The sequence below is a fragment of the Typopeltis vanoorti genome, unplaced genomic scaffold, assembly GCF_054136105.1.
Source record: "Typopeltis vanoorti isolate ZY-2024b unplaced genomic scaffold, IOZ_Tvanoo_1.0 HiC_scaffold_688, whole genome shotgun sequence".
Taxonomy (NCBI): domain Eukaryota; kingdom Metazoa; phylum Arthropoda; class Arachnida; order Uropygi; family Thelyphonidae; genus Typopeltis; species Typopeltis vanoorti.
This window is the reverse complement of record NW_028328169.1, coordinates 1-13,183: the sequence shown is the minus strand read 5'-3', so window position 1 is coordinate 13,183 and position 13,183 is coordinate 1. Positions and strand designations below refer to the sequence as shown.

Genomic DNA, 13,183 nt, shown 5'->3' with positions numbered 1-13,183 from the left:
TTCATGCTATTTAAACCCAAGCTAAAAGTTCACTACCGATCATATCTACATAAATGTAAATTCGATGTCATTTGTTTTATGTTTGTCGTTACACAAAGGCTCAAGTAATCACTGCAATGAATAATAGATGGCGAAAACGTATCCTAATTATATGCAATGTCTTTTACAAACTACTTTATGTCATATTGTTGGTAATTACATAATGCCAGAACAAATTTCACTTTCGTATTCAATATATTGATTATAAAGGTCATTTTGCAGTTAGTTATTTCGATTTAAGATTTCAACAACACATTTTAAGCGATGTTAACGAAATCTACTTGAAATCTTTGAGAATCAGTGACCTCGTTTACAGTTAATCTAAGAAATGACGAACTTACAGTATACAATGGATTCGGTAGCACACTGGGAAATGAATTTCATTGTACAGTGCCGACCACTACCCTGCTGATCTGAGTCCTGAGGGGCTTTCACTCAAGGTCAAGAATGTCAAAATTGCATTCATTCTCTGTTCATTTTCTTGTAGGTTATCCAAATGAAGAAACAATCGCATGTCGAAGACGGTGATTCAATAGATAGTGAAGATAACCATGATCAATATAACAGGAGCAAGAGATTGGCTTTATCGGATCTTTTATTACAACAACATCTCTCCGATACATCTTTCACCGAAGAAGACATTTCAGAAGAAGTGGATACCTTTATAGCTGCGGTGATTATATTTGTTCAGAATAAACTAATTTGATTCGCTGTAGATACATCATGTATTATGCAAAAATAACTAAAATATTGTGAAAATAAATTTATTATGCAAAAATGAAATTTATCATGCAGTATTATAAGTTATAGTTGCAGCTACAAAAATGCATTTTACTATTCACAAAGTTTTATATATTTATTATAAATCAAAATTTAGCACAAAATTCACCTGCATTATTCGATAGAATTTCCTCTGGTGCTGCAATGTCAGGAAAATATGCTCTTCAATTTAATAACATATCCTTGCAGAAGGGGAAATGTCCATAATTCAATGGTATGGATATATATTATACTAGTACAAGTCATTTATAATAAAAAAAAAATTTTCCGAATTTCGTGGAAGCATCCTTGATATTACTAGAAGCAACATTCCAATTTATTCTATTTGAAAATTTCAAAGCTCTTCGGCATTTATTTTGGTTAAATCATGAGTCTTTTTAGCCAACGTATTATGAGCTGGAAGTTGTCTTTAAACTGAATGATAGATGCTATCTAGCCAGCATTATTCGGTCCATGAACAAAGAATAAAATTCATTCATACACACTTAACCGAAGTTTTAAATGTTCTGATATTTGTTTTCTTTTGCGAAAATCAATGTTCTGTTTGCATTTTTTGGAACGTAAACAATACTATATCTTAGTTTTATTTTCTTCTTACTCAGGGTCACGATAGCACAGCATTATCCATGGCTTGGGCTTTGTTTTGTATTGGACTGTGTCCACGAGTTCAAAAGAAGCTCCATGAAGAAATCGATTCTGTCTTTGGTGATGATGATGATCGCGATGTAACACTAGATGATCTGAGAGAAATGAAATACCTGGAATGTGCGGTGAAGGTAAATCTTGATAGTCGTTTTATATTTATTTATTTATTCATTTATTTATATAGTGCGTGTATGCATATCAGTTAAGAAGACTACTGATATATGTGTTTGGTATGAGAGTATATAAATAATATTGATTCGTATAAAATATTAAATTTTCTCCTAGAAATTATAAAATCAATTTTAATAGATTGCACATTTTCTCATTATTTTTGTAGGTAAAGATATTTTTTTGTTTTCATCTTTTATTATTCTAATTACCAGGAAGCACTCCGCCTATATCCTGCAATTCCAATAATAGGCCGTCGGTGTACAAAAGAAATCATACTTGGTAAGTTAAAGATGACAGTTCAACTTACACTGAATGCTAATGTTAAAATGTTAAAGATATAAACAGATGTGGTAAACCTGACGAACAGTTTTTGTTAGTGCAGTAGTGGATGACTGTGATGTTGGAAGTTGATATGAACTTAACATCTATTGGTTTAATGCAAAAGCAACTCTTACTGGCTTCCCTTCCAGTGATAACAAAAGCATGCGATGGTATTTGTTATTATCAATGACAAAATCATTTCATATATTCAGTTAATAAACATTTCAGATAATACTCCTTATCATGCGACGTCGCCACCAGCATTTCTTAAATACCTATATGGGAGAATTTCAATTCTGCTCGTGATCCCTCAAAATCCCTTTTAAGTTTTCAATACTATAGAATGACAGAAAGATCTTCGTCTTATACTTCTCATTTCAAGAGTAGTATTATATTCGACGTGTATGCCATTTTGCAATGATTTGATTATTTTCGCTGTCCTGATTAAAACAAAGGCATTCTTATTATCTTACACTGAAAATTCATAGCCGTCCAAGATTCTGTTTACTATCAAGTGCGCCATAGCAGTTGGCTATTCAACTTCCGCATTTCACCGATAGATTGTAATTTTACGTGTGACGCGTGTAATTTTAACCTATAAGAGCGCTTCGAACAGCGTTAGAACTCAACCTACAATCGAAATCCAATTTTGAAATTGTCAAACGCAGAATCTTTCTTGCCGTTTGCAGTTAAGCAGTCGACATTTCATGTCTTTGCTTGAATCTCACATATACAGATTGTACCCCGAAGTATCACTGAAAGAGAAGCCTAGAGTGCCAGTAATAATTCTTCTATAACTCAAGAAAAATAAGAATTAAACAGCTCATTACTTGCCTCTACTAAGCCTCTCTCTTAGAAAGGAATTACTATAAACAATGGAACAATAGCATAACAACTGAAGGTCTTGCCATATAGATACCAAATAGATACTAACCTCAGGTATTGCTATCCTGATGGTACGACTTTTAGTTGTGTTTGTACTCCATACTACATAATTAATCATCCTTCTCCTAGATCATTTTTTCTAAATGTCATGCAAGTTCGCATTCTGCACAACAGCATGCAAGGAAATGTATGTTCAGTCCAAAACAGCGTGACAAAAGTCATCTGTTATGGTATTGTTGTTCCATTTTTTTTTCAATGCAGTTTTCTCGAATATGTTGCAGATCATAAACAGCCACAATTTTCTTCACAGGGAAGGTTACTGATTATTGAGCTGCCACGTTAAATTCGTCAAGTTTTTTTTTTATTTTTATTTAGTATAACTATTAGCTATTACAATTAGACTTTGGACATAATCTTTCCAAAGGTTGGAAAATTCTCATGCGATTATCCTTAATACTGCCAGAGCATTTGATCGAGATCAGCACAGATGCCTATTCATGTATCCACTCTTATACTCTGTATTTAACCTTGCAATTTCGTCAACAGTTTTCTCTGTGGTCGCTCACTATTTGACATGACATTAGATGGCTTCATCCTTTCGGATATCTTCACGAATTCTGGATTACCTCCTCCAGTCCCCGTCACTTTCTCGCGTTAATTCCATCCATAGTGTTGCCAACGATAATACATTAGCAAAGAAGATTATTCACTCTCAGAGATATGGGAGCGCATCAGGAAAGCTTTCATAGTGGAAGACTTTGTAGCTTAGTATAACGTTCTTACTTCGAAATCTATCAAAATGAAGCCATCTTAATAAAGATCTTAATTCCATTAGATCCCTTCTCTTCTTCTTATATTTGATAACCATCTACTGTACATTCCAATTAAGAATAAGTATTTCTGCTTAGGTTTACTAACAACACTAGCCTTTCTGATAATCACACATTCCATTCATAGACTGTTTAGTCTTCTTAGGCTCCTTTTGTGGTTCAATACTCTACTTGCCACATTTTTAGTGTGATAAAATTGGAAATTCTGAAATCGGGTCTATGTTGGAATACTGCTCAACGTGTATTGTGAACCAATAAATCCTTCCTAGAAGCTCACTTCCTACTATTTCATTAAAATGGAAATTACTAAATTCATTCCAATCTCGATTCATACGACTATTTGAAGATACGAGCGTCAAAGAGGAGATAATGTAATTGCTGTGAGGATAAAACGATAAAATTATCCCTTAACTTCGTGTATTCACACAGCATTACTGCACTGTATGTTCTGCAAATTTCCATGTGTCTGTATGATGATTTATTACAAATACCATTTAAACACTGATAATCCATTTATATGGATGTGAAGAGGAATAAAAAAAAGAAAGAAAAAAAAACGGGTTTCCAAATCGAAGTCTCACCATATCAAATTACCTAGTTGGATCATCTCCTACTAATAAAAAGTTATCTGATATCCATAAATATACCATGGATGCTGGTATTCATAAATGCATCGAGTTGAGAAGTCAGCAATGCCAGACCATTCTGCAAAAAACTTATTTTTATTACTAGAAAAAATGATTTTTTTTAATTAGAGCAGAGGGGGGGTTACCTTGCTTTGTGGCTAATGTTGTTATAGAGAACAGGTTCGTTTCTAGAGTAGAGAAGACAGAGATCAGGAGGTAAGAGCAATATTGGCTGCGATAAGCATGTTTGGAGGATAAACTGTTAAAAGGAATGAGCAATATAAATTGTAATTGGAAAGTATTGAAAGAATTTGAAATATCACTCGAAGATGCTTCGACTGGATTAGTGGGGGAAATATGCGGAGTGGTTCTATGTAAGGAATAAAATAAAAAGGACTTTGATTAAGCCTGATGAAAGAAAAAAATCCCACTTGATCGGAGAGTAGAACAATACAACACTCATCTATATAAATAGTGCAATAAGAAAAATTATGAGATTTCAAGGAAAGGTGTCTATTGATATTTGTAGGTTAGACTTATACAATCATGCTCAAGAACGTGCTAATAAGACTTATCCGAAATAATCAATACGTAGAATAATTTAGTTCACGAACAACTCTGCGTTATCTTGATCAGAATTGTCTTTAGAGAGTGACAGTTGAGAAATGGTGCTAATATAAGGGGGTTAGGAAAGTAATCAATTTTTTGAACTACATTTTTAATATACATTTTATTAAAGCACAAATTAACATTATTCAATTCTATAATCGCCATCGTTAATTATAACCTTATTCCAACAATCTACTAAGTTTAGAATTCCTTTTTTGAAAAATGTTTTTTCTTTGGAAGCAGAAAATGATATCAAACTCCTTTGGACATTAACTTGCGAACGGAAGGTTTTATATCTTATGCTGTGTTCTAAGGACCTGAATAAGCGATAGTCACTAGGGTCAATATCCGGCGAATATGGAGGATGTGTTAGAAGTTCCCATCCTATCTGCCTAATTTTTTCTTGTGTCATTCTTGCAGAATGTGGTTTTGCATTATCTTGCTGTAAAATTACCCCTTTTCGATTGACATGCGCAGGATGTTTGATTAACAATGCTTGATGTGGTCGCTCTAATTGTTCACAGTAGATGGCTGCTGTGATAGTCTTACCTTGTTCCATGAGTTCGTAATGAATAATTCCATGAACATCCCACCAAACGCACAACAGAACCATTTGAGGATGAAGTCCATCTTTAGGTGTTTGAATTGGAGTTTGTTATTTGCATTTATTATTCTTATACAGCACCAATTTTTCGTCGCCAGTTACGACTCGTTCCAAAAAGATGTCATTTTGTTGTCTGGTCAACAATGAATTGCAAATCGCCCGTCTCTGTGCTTTATTGTTTTCTGACAGTTCATGCGGTACCTATACACTCTGTTTAAGAACTTTGACACTCTTATGTAAGTGCTCTTAGAGAGTTGACCATGATGAATTAAGTTTCTCTATTAATTCTTATGTTGTTTGTTTTGGATCTGATTCAACGAGAGTTTTAAGAGCATCGCCATCTAGAGTAAGAGGTCTTCCAGATCAAGGACGATCAGACAGATCAAATTTTTTTCCTAGAAATCTCCTAAACCATCGTTGACATTTGTTAACCTTCAATACGTCTCCATAAGTTGAGCAAATGATTTTGGTAGCCTCGGTAGCATTCTTTCCTTGGTGAAACAAAAACAGCATACAATGACGTAAATGGTGCTCTTCAACTTTAAAGTCCGCCATATTAAAAAAAAAAATCTGAAATTAAAAAAAAAGATTTTTTTAAATAAAAAAGTAATTCTAATATTTAAATAAACATCATAATAATTTATGTGTTATTTAAGAAAAAACAATCGGCTAAAAATGACCTATTAAAAATAATTGATTACTTTCCGGTAAAGGTCTCAATGGTTTGTGGTTTTTGGAATAATGCCTAGAGAAAAGATGTTCAGTTTCCTTCTACAAAGCAATACAGTGTCGTTATTTAAAATTAAAACAAAAATATATATATATATATATATATATACAGGGCCGTACTTACACTTTACTCGAGACGGACGGAAAGGAGGTGTGTTGGAATGCTCTGGAGCCCCTCTCATTGTTTGGGGTCCTAAAATTGGCCATAATTTATCAGGGGTCAAGCTTGAGCCTCGTGCGTTAGTGCATAAGTACGGCCCTGTACGTATGATGTCCACTCTCCTAATTGTTTTGAGATTTCGCACCTGATTTTACACCATAGCCTTTAAACTACATTCATCAGTTTACTTTAAACCTAATTCAAGAGAATGTATTACTTCTATAACGCCACTAAACAGTTTAGCATTCTCTTTTCTCTCATTGCGATACATCATCAAGAAGCACAAAACATAAATTCAGACCTCTGATGGATTACCAAATTTCCTCGTTTATTTATCATCAAGTACAAATCCGATCTAACAATGCCTGTTTGGCCTTTGTTTTTCTACTCGTTCATTCTTTTGGGTGATTCTCATTATCTTTATATTGCCTGCATTTAACAAGCTTAACACCACTTTTAAAGTATCCAATATCTACGCTTTCTTGTTCTGGCTGAAGTTATCTGAATATGACATGTCATTCCTTATTAGGTAGAGTATCATTTGCTTTACGTTTCTTCATTTTGGTATCACCAGTTATGCCGATATGATGCTTCTCTCAGTCTTATTATATTTCTCATGTTGATGTTATCTATCTTTAGTACCGATTTCTACATTTTGGTCTAGTTCCATCACTAAAAGGACATGGATCTTGCTTAGCTGGTCCTCGACAGCAAGTATATTTCATTACAGTTGTAATCATTTTTGTGTGCACTTCAGGCATGTACAGAATCGCTTGGTCAATTCAAGTCCCAAAGGGTCAGTTCATTTTCGTTTGTTCGTATATGGAACGATACTTTACAATTTATCTCACCATGAGAATGTTATAAATGTACCCTGGATCAGTAGCCCTGATCTGCTATCTTCCTATCATTTCATCATGTAAGAATTTCCTTCCACTTGAGTAAATACTAAATTTTTATAATAAATATGTAACAAATACGAAAATTTAAAATTTTATTTTATAAAATCTCTAAATACAAATTAATTGATTTCAGATGGCCATACTATTCCCGAAGGCACGACAATCTATATTCCAATTTTCGCTCTTCATCGTGATGAGGACGTGTTTCCTAATGCAGATGTCTTCGATCCAGACAGATTCCTTCCAGAAGAAAGCAGTCGACGTCCTCATTGCTGTTATCTTCCGTTTTCACTTGGTCCTAGAAACTGCATTGGTAAGTTAAACAATGTCATATTATTTGATGTTTAAATGAAATATTACGTAGCGTATAACATTCAGCGTTTGGTTATCTCTGACATAAATGGGTTATAGAGTGGCAAAGGAAGTAAATGCTAATGTTAAAGGCTTTGCACATGCACGCATGCATGCACGCAGTAGAAGCAGCATATGTAATATATAATTATAAACCGATCCTGATACCTGCGTATTTTATGTAAGAGAGAGAGAGAAAGAGATTTCAATTGAAATATTAGGCCTCCGTAAAATAAAACAGAGCTTCTTTGAAGAATTCATATTTAAAACTGTTTCAATAGAAAAAAGCGAGCCTAATTCCATAGGAAGCTATGTGTTTGTTCCAATCCCATGTTGTGCAAGACCATTAATTCTTTTGCCATATTACAGTCTAAATATCCAAGTACGTTAGATTATATTCATAATGAATTTGGAAAACAACACCTTTCTAGAAAGAAAGACGAATATTTTTATTTTGCAGATGTTAACGGAAATTTGTGTTCATAGGAAAATATGTGGGTAACAGGTCAAACATCTAAGATTCTGCTTATAGTTTCCGAAATTCCAATGTAATTTGAACAATACGTTCTAATAAAAAATCTTTCAATGTATTAAAGTGGGTGCATATTATTATTTAATATGATGAAGGTTATAACCACTGAATGTCATTAAACATTTTAATGGTGAGAAGCTCTTGTATTAAAGAAGAAGGAGAAGACCAAATGTTATCTGCTCTATAAACGATAGATATCCGCTATTTTCTCGAAGTTATGATGATCAGAACTTTGATTTATATATCTGCCGGTGAAGGTTGATTTTCAATACTCAGTGGTTCATTGTAATTACAGAAGGTATAAAAGTAAGACTTCCCGAGAAAGGTAAATCAGAATTCTCCTTTTCCTGATGAAATGGATACATGGATGTAGGATGTTGATTATTTCCATGAAAAAGGTTAATTCATATTCAGAGTGAGATCAAAATGTAAATATTTTGTTTCAACTTGTTTCAAATGTTTACACTCAACGCTCTTTCTAGGTTCGCTGCTAGATGATATCTTTCCAGTTATCAATACGTAAGTGGAAAAATATTAACAAATTTATAATTTGTCCTGAAATTGCATGTGATAAGTCATAGGAAAATGGTTGTTTACTATTTTTTTCTTTCTTGATGCTTCATACTTGTAGTTCATACCGCATAATCTATAATGAATAAAACAGTTGATCAATAATATGAGACCAGAGATGTGAGAGTTTGTAAAAAATAATATGGGAGTAAAATTAAGATAATTGGTATTTAAAAATTTTTGATCGGATATAACTGCATAGTCACTCGAATATAATGGTTAGAAAAATCGGTGCTGTATTTATAACTTGTTAATATTTATATTAATAATTATAAAATTATTAAAATATATTTGTTATATAAATATTTATTATTTTTATTATGAACCAGTGTAGCTCAGTTGGTTCATCTGAATCAACCAAAGAATTGATTCAAATGGTGAGTTAGCCAATCACGTACGGTCGAGTCGAAGTTTTTTATCTCACAAATTCGGCTTCTTTATATATTGAAAACTTATACCGCTGTGAATTTACTTTACGAATTTACTCCCAAATTCCTAATTATTCTAAGTAAAAAGAGTATGAAAATTAACATACAATAATTTAATTCAAAATATCTTGAATTTCATTCGTAAACTAATTAATACCATTTAAGATTTAGCATAAAATCTGAATCATAACTTTTTTGTTTAAATAATTCGATCTTCTAGTTTATTTATTTCATTTTTCAGGTCAGAGGTTTGCTATGCTAGAGGAAAAGACAGCTTTGTGTTATATTTTACGAAGATTCACCGTTCTTTCTCTAGACTCTCCAGATCAGATCAACTGCGAAGCAGCAATTGCTTTAAGGCCATGTGAGAAACTTCGTATACAGTTTAGTTTAAGGCAGAACGTTTGACTGAGAAAAATGTTTTTAATATTCGGAGTACACTCAAGCCTTTCTTTTTATCAATAAATTTAAATCATCCAATCTCTCTCTCAAGTATTATCAATGCGTAATATCACACAAAGCCTGTCCTCGAGCACACGCAATTTGCAGACAAAAAATACAGTTGTTAGTGATGATGGGCGGTAGACGGCGTTGGTTACAATAGGGTGATAGTAGGAGAATTAAGTAGTAGTGGAGAGGGTGAGATGTATTTAGAGCAGACGATTAGATTGCCCTCCCGCTATGAATCCTTGGACGTCCAGGAGTTGTCACGTAATAATAATAAAGGAAACAAATGCAGTCGATATACATTATTTTATGTATCTCCAACAAAACGCTGGTAACCCATACGTTAATCAGGCTAAGCAGACACACTACTTAACGCGCCAACAAGTTGAATTGTAATCGATTTTTTTGTAATATAGACAGCCCTTGATTCATTAAATACATAAAGATAGTTACTCATTTGAAAAACCAACTTACATGCTACTGGTTGGAGACTAGATAATATACCCTCAGTCCACCTGATAAAAATAAATAATTGTATTAATCCTTGTAGCCATGACAGAAGTCTATTTATCACTCAATCGCCTACAACGGAACATCTTCGGAAATTTAACAATTTAAATAACCGAGATGATGTACGCATTGGAATATTACTGGAATATTAAACATCATGGCTGAAAACAATGAAAAGAAATTCATCTGGTTATGAAGCATCATTATTCAAAGAGATAACTGATGATTTTGTAACCAAAATTAGACATAATAATTTCCGCTGCTTGAAGAAATTAATAAGCCGTTAACTCTTTCAGATTCGCTGCTTGATTAGGAACAAACGCAAATTTTGAGTCAAAGGATGCTCTAATTCTTATCCAGTTTTATAGTATATAATGTACATTATAATATACAAGGACAGTAAATAAATTCATACACAACAAACACAAGAAAACAAAACCGCAATAACAATCATTGCCATTCTAAGCTTATTAAAAACTGAAGTGTGTTCAGCTGCTATAAGCAACAATGATACAAGTATAACTTCACCAAACTGAAATTAATGTTAAATATTTCTCAAATTAATTAATAAATGCATCAGTCCAATTAGTGCAGATAAATCAATACTGAACAATCGCAGATGATTGAGAGATAGATTCTGGTATTAAGACCACATGTTTATTAATTACGATGTTTATTAAATCGTAAGTCGTATGACTTACATCATCATGGGCATTGGTCTATAAAAAAAATTAAACACAACTAACAAATATTAAATTCATAGTCCATTAGATTTCTTTAACTTGAAACATTTGAAAATTTGAAACATACATTATTGAATGTTTGTTGGAACATTGTTATTTGTTGTCACGTTTTGTGCTTCACGTGTGTTATGTCCGAGATCTGAGGAAGTTACATTGTTTATGAATGCCAACCACACTTGGCGTAATATCAAACCTTGGTTTTTGTTGTACTGTGTAAGAATTCTAAGCATTTTTACGCTTCATTGAATTTCTTTGTGAAACAGTTTTTATCAATATAAGAAATGATCATGTTTTCCCAAAGTACTTCATGGCCAGTGGGAGTTGTGTGGAAAGCTAGGCCTGATTTAGGTTCTCTTCTTTTTTCTGAGTCTTTTTTTATATTCTGCCATACGGATTTCTCCTGACCTTCCCGTTTGGCCTACGTAACAAATGCCACAACAACAATAGATTTGATAGACCCCTGGTTTTTTTATGGGATGGTACAAAGGTTTCGGTGGATGTAGGAATGTTCATATTTTTTCTAAAGAGAGAAAAGTTACTTTTAAGTTGTACTTGAGGAGCAATGTCGCTAATCTGTCTGAAATTTTTGATGTATGGCAGTGAGCCTGCGTTCTTGTTTTTCTAAGTTGGATGTCGGAGCTATGTTTAGGATGTTCTTCATTGTTTATGGCTCAAATCCATTACGTGTGACATTCTGTGTTAAGTAGTGTAATTCCTCATTTCGCGTTTTTTCATGCTGGATATCTGTTATGCTCTGTCTCTCTCAAGGTTTCTCTTATACCTATTTTTTGTGAGGGGGGTGGTCTATGGCTACATTAAGAAATCTTCCTGTAGTTGTCAATTTTCTGTAAACAGAAAAGGTTAAACCTTTTTCTTCTTCATATTTTTCTATAAGGATATTCAGGAAAGGTAATTTTTATGTTCATCTATTTCCAATGCGAATTTTATAATTGGGTGTATTCTGTTAAGATATTCTTTAAAAACAATTAATTCAATTGTCGTTTCTGGCCAAATTACAAAAATGTCATCCACATACTTTAGCCATCTGTTAGGTTTCTTTTGATAGTTTTTTAGAGCGTTAGTTTCAAATTTTCCATGAAGAGGTTGGCTAAAGCTGAGGAGGGAGGGGGGGAGCCCATTGCTAGTCCTTCCTTTTGTTCGCAAAATTTGCCCTGGAATGTGGAAAACGTATTGTTCATGCAGTGTTTGTATAGTTCTACAACGTTTGGTGGAAAAAAAGTTTCAAGAAGAGTCACTGCATAATTTCTCGGTACATTAGTAAATATTCTGACTATATCCAAGTTTGCTAAAACGTATGAAGGTTCTATATTAACATCCTTGATCTTCTCGATCAGATGTAAACTGTTCTTTATGAATGAATCTGTTTTCCTATATGTGACGATAACATGTTTGTCAGATATTTCACCAGGTTTTATGTCAGGGAATCTCTTCTATCTACGATTGGCCATAACTGGGTATCTATTTTATGTATTTTTGGCACGCCATAAATTCTTGGGATTAATAGATATTTAGATGATAGAGTTCTTTTTTAGTTCTTCCGGCCTGTTAGTTTTCTTCTTGATTAAGTCATTAGTTTCATTATATGTGCGCCATGTAGGATCTCTGGTAATAGACAAAGTGGTGGAATCCTCTAAGAGGGTGTTCATCTTTCTTGTATGATCCTCGGAATTCATGACGATTGTCGCGTAACATTTATCTGCTTTAAGTTTCACGATGTTGTTGTCATGTCTTAAATTTTTAAATGCTAAATATTGCGGTTTGATAAGGTCTTTCGTGGTATTTTGCATTTTAATAGTAATGCCGAACTTTGTATGCGGATGAGGTCTGCTTTATCGCTAGGCAAATTGCGGATTCCTTTTTCAATTTGTGCAATGATATGTACTTTCGGAATGTGCTGCAGCGTTAAATCGAATCCTATCATTACGAGATTGTGTTCCCGCTTTTGACAGGATTCGCGAAGATAGGTTAATCACAAGTTTAGAGTGATCTAGATGCTTTTTTTTGTTGTTGTTTTCGTGATGAATTGAGTTGAATTTCCTTATTAAATTATATTTAATTTAAAAAAACTAAGCAAAAGAACCCTAAGAGATGACTGCGGTATGTAGATGACATTTTTGTAATTTGGTCAGGAACCACAGTTGAATTAATTGTTTTTAAAGCATATCTTAACAGAATACACCCAAATATAAAATTCACTTTAAAAATAGATGAATATAAAAAATTACCTTTCCTTGATATCCTTCAGAGCACAGAAAGATATCCAGCACAGAAAAAAAAAAA

At 33.3% G+C, this 13,183-nt stretch overlaps 1 protein-coding gene across 1 annotated transcript; it reads left to right on the top strand.

Moving 5' to 3' along the window:
* Positions 1 to 526: 526 nt before the first annotated feature.
* LOC150092100 (cytochrome P450 4c3-like) lies at positions 527 to 9,546 on the top strand (the record flags this gene model as incomplete). The annotated part of the gene is made up of 5 exons (XM_090415308.1): positions 527 to 712; positions 1,422 to 1,595; positions 1,848 to 1,914; positions 7,435 to 7,614; positions 9,424 to 9,546. Coding segments are annotated over 5 exons (730 nt in total), but the record flags the coding sequence as incomplete, so codon positions are not given.
* Positions 9,547 to 13,183: the final 3,637 nt, after the last annotated feature.